The sequence below is a fragment of the Papio anubis genome, unplaced genomic scaffold (genome assembly GCF_008728515.1).
Source record: "Papio anubis isolate 15944 unplaced genomic scaffold, Panubis1.0 scaffold2302, whole genome shotgun sequence".
Classification (NCBI taxonomy): domain Eukaryota; kingdom Metazoa; phylum Chordata; class Mammalia; order Primates; family Cercopithecidae; genus Papio; species Papio anubis.
The window spans coordinates 755-4809 of NW_022162354.1; the positions used below are offsets into that span (position 1 = coordinate 755).

The 4055-nt window shown below is 51.2% G+C and overlaps 1 protein-coding gene across 1 annotated transcript; it reads left to right on the forward strand.

Annotated features, from left to right (window-relative positions):
- The first annotated feature begins 523 nt into the window (after nucleotides 1–523).
- On the forward strand, nucleotides 524–3820 carry LOC116272866 (acetylcholine receptor subunit beta). Its single transcript, XM_031661710.1, has 4 exons — nucleotides 524–849; nucleotides 1608–1780; nucleotides 2120–2267; nucleotides 3093–3820. Exons 1-4 carry the CDS (start codon nucleotides 634–636, stop codon nucleotides 3231–3233), a joined length of 678 nt encoding a protein of 225 aa, XP_031517570.1. The 5' UTR covers nucleotides 524–633; the 3' UTR covers nucleotides 3234–3820.
- Nucleotides 3821–4055: the final 235 nt, after the last annotated feature.

A 4055-nucleotide genomic window follows, 5' to 3' on the forward strand; every position in this document is an offset into this window, starting at 1 on the left:
CTTCCATGCTCAAACAGTCCTCCCAACTCAGCCTCCCAAACAGTTGGGACCACAAGCATGTGCCATTGTGCCTGACTAATTTTTTTTTTTTCTTTTTGTAGAGACTGGGCACAGTGGCTCACGTCTGTAATCCCAACACTTTGGGAGGCCAAGGCGGGTGGGTCACTTGAGCTCAGGAGTTCGAGACCAGCCTGGGCAACATGGTGAAATCCTGTCTCTACAAAAAGTACAAAAATTAGCTGGGCATGGTGGCACGCACCTGTAGTCCCAGCTACTCAGGAGGCTGAGGTGGGAAGACCACTTGAGCCTGGGAGGTGGAGGTTTTGATGAGCCATTATCATGCCACTGCACTCCAGCCTGGGTGACAGAGCAAGACCCAGCCTCAAATTTGTTTTTGCAGAGATGAGGTCTCCCTATGTTGCTCAGGCTGGTCTGAAACTCCTGGGCTCAAGCAATCCCTCCTCCCACCTTGGCCTCCCAAAGTGCCAGGACTACAGGTGTGAACCACTGTGCCTGGCTGCAGAAACCTGTCTTTGAATGGCCTGGAAACATGGTCACTGATTATGCCATAGAGCTTTCCTTCTGGCAAAGTCTAATCCTTCTTTCTTCCTCTCTGCCCTCCAAGGAGAGAAGATGGGGCTCTCAATCTTTGCCCTGCTGACCCTTACTGTGTTCCTGCTGCTACTGGCCGACAAAGTACCTGAGACCTCCCTATCGGTACCCATTATTATCAAGTACCTCATGTTTACCATGGTCCTCGTCACCTTCTCAGTCATCCTTAGTGTCGTGGTTCTCAACCTGCACCACCGCTCACCCCACACCCACCAAATGCCCCTTTGGGTCCGTCAGGTGAGAAAGATCTCCTCCTCCAACCCCAACTTTCCTTTTACAGACCATAGGGAGAGCTATAGCTATGTGGTAGAGTGTTGAAGTGCCCAAGCCTGTTAGGTGTTGAAATGTTGCAGTTAAGCTGGCCCCTATCATTATCATTTCACAGATCCCTTCCTCTCTTCATCAGTACTGCTCATCTCGGGTCCCAGGGAAATATTCTTAGGGTTAGGTACTATCAGATTGGAAGCCCACTCTTTCCAGTTGGGATACCTCCCAACCCACTGAAGAGGGTTTTTTTTTTTTTTTTGAGATGGAGTTTTGCTGTTGTTGCCCAGGCTGGAACGCAATGGCACAATCTCAGCTCACTGCAACCTTCATCTCCCAGGTTCAAGCGATTCTCCTGCCTGAGCTTCTGAGCTTCACGAGTAGCTGGAATTATAGGCACCCGCCACCACGCCAAGCTAATTTTTGTATTTTTAGTAGACAGAGGGTGGCACCATGTTGGCCAGGCTGGTCTCGAACTCCTGACCTCAGGTGATCCTCCCGCCTCAAGCGTCCCAAAGTGCTGGGATTGCAGGCGTGAGCCACCGCGACTGGCCCAACCCACTAAAGAGCTCTTAGGTCTGTGTGGCTGCATTTCCTGGCGTAGCTCGTTTGTGGAAGAATGTGCACGCACATACGCGCGGGAATGGGCATGTGGAGTGGGGTGGTTGGCTGTTTCCCTTCTGGTCTGAAAACATGAAAGCCCCCACCAATACGCCTCTTCTACTCTGCAGATCTTCATTCACAAACTGCCGCCGTACCTGGGTTTAAAAAGGCCCAAGCCCGAGAGAGAACTGATGCCGGAGCCCCCTCACTGTTCTTCTCCAGGAAGTGGCTGGGGTCGGGGAACAGATGAATATTTCATCCGGAAGCCGCCAAGTGATTTTCTCTTCCCCAAACCCAACAGGTAGGACCACGCCCATTACCCACATAAAAGGGAGAGGGAGAACTACAGTTCCCAGAAGAATGTGCGGAAGAAGCGGCCCATGCTCCCGGAAGATGCTGTGGTTGAGCATCATGGGAGTTGTAGTACCCCTGCTGCTCACATTGAGGGGAGGTGGGAACTAAAACAGAGGCGGTGGAAGAAGTTGCACAAGGTTAGAGAGATCACTGCTGTCGGGGAGAGCGTGAAGGGCACTCTCGGGTTTTGAGAACTGGCAAGTTGTTGGAGGCAGCTGGAGCGGGGCCTGGGTCGCTGGCATTGGCTGTCTTTGCGTCTGGGCGTGGCCAGTCACTCCTCTTCCAGGTTCCAGCCTGAACTGTCTGCCCCTGATCTGCGGCGATTTATCGATGGTCCAAACCGGGCTGTGGCCCTGCCTCCGGAGTTACGGGAGGTCGTCTCCTCTATCAGCTACATCGCTCGACAGCTGCAGGAACAGGAGGACCACGATGCGGTATGTCCAACGGGAGTGGAACAAGGCCAGGCGTAGGCGACCTTGGCCCCACCCCCCAAATTCCGCACCAGCACTCGCTCTCGTTTCTTTCGGTTTTTTTTTTTTTTTTTTTTTTTTTTGAGACACTCTCACTCTGTCGCCCAGACTGGAGTGCAGTGGCGCGGTCTCGGCTCACTGCAACCTCCGCCTTTCGGGTTCAAGCGGATTGTCCTGCCTCAGCCTCCCGAATAGCTGGGACACAGGCGCGCGCCACCACGCCCGGCTAATTTATTTATTTATTTTTTTTAGACAGTCTCGCTCTGTCACCCAGGCTGGAGTGCAGTGGTGCGATCTCGGCTTACCGCAAGCTCCTCCTGCCGGGTTCACGCCATTCTCCTGCTTCAGCCTCCCGAGTAGCTGGGACTACAGGCGCCCGCCACCACGCCTGCCTGGTTTTTTTTGTTTGTTTGTTTGTTTGGGTTTTTTTTTTTGCTATTTTTAGTAGAGGCGGGGTTTCACTGTGTTAGCCAGGATGGTCTCCATCTCCTGACCTCAGGATCCGCCCGCCTAGGCCTCCAAAAGTGCTGGGATTACAGGTGTGAGCCACCGCGCCCGGCCTTGCTTTCGTTTCTGATTGGACATCTTCCTAATTTGGTCCCACCCCCTGCTTACCTACTGGTTCTTTATGCCCATGCATTGCCTGCAGCCTTGCTCTCCTATTGCGCTGCTGGCTCTTGCCTCAAACCGGTGGTAGGAGGACCCAGGCGGGTACAGGTTGGGGAAATGGGAGGGTTTCCCTGGGGGTCTGGGCCCAGAGCTCAGGAAGTTTCCTTTGCCTACCCACAGCTGAAGGAGGACTGGCAGTTTGTGGCCATGGTAGTGGACCGCCTCTTCCTGTGGACTTTCATCATCTTCACCAGCGTTGGAACCCTAGTCATTTTCCTGGACGCCACGTACCACTTGCCCCCTCCAGACCCCTTTCCTTGAAGACTGGAGGGTCGAGACCCAGGCCCTCTACCAGTTGAAGTGAGAGTTTGGTGATACTGTCAAGCCATATCCTTCTCTGCCTCTTAACTCCTTCACTAGGAATCCGGGCCTCTTATTTCGTTTCTGGGGACTGCATTGGACTGAGGGCTGGGTAGGCAGGTGTCTTGGACCCACCTGAAATGCACTATCATCTGATTTCCTCTTTGGGATCTTGAAGAAGCTCTTTTGGGTATCAACACCTAGGTTGCCAGTGAAATAGAACAAAGAACAGGAACTAGATTGTAAGCCTTATGAGGTCAAGAAATGTGTCTTGTTCACTGTAACATCCCCAGTGCCATGCACAGGTCCTGACCTATAGTAAGTGCTTAACATTTGTTGAATAGGGGAAATAAATTTCTGGAAGTAAATACAGCAATTAATAATGTTTATAAGCTGGGCATGGTCGCTCAGGCCAGTAATCCCAGTGACTTGGGAGGCTGAGGTGGGAGGATTACTTGAACCCCACAGTTTGAGACCAGCCTGGGCAACATAGTGAGACTCTGTCTCTAAAAAAATAGAAATAGAAATAAAGTAGCTTATTGTTTGCATGTCGGGTCTTGTGGTCATTTTCTTTTTAACTTTTTGTAATTTATTATGTTTTGTAATGTGTACTATCTTTAGGATTAAAAAAAAAAGTTATTTCTACAAGCATGCATTGGTAATGAGAAAAAGCAGCATTTTCAAGACCTTCATTCAAGTTCCAGCCTTGGTGCTCACACAAGCCACTAGACTGCTCTGTACTTGTTTCCACATCTGTAAAATGAAACTAGTGATAGCATGTGC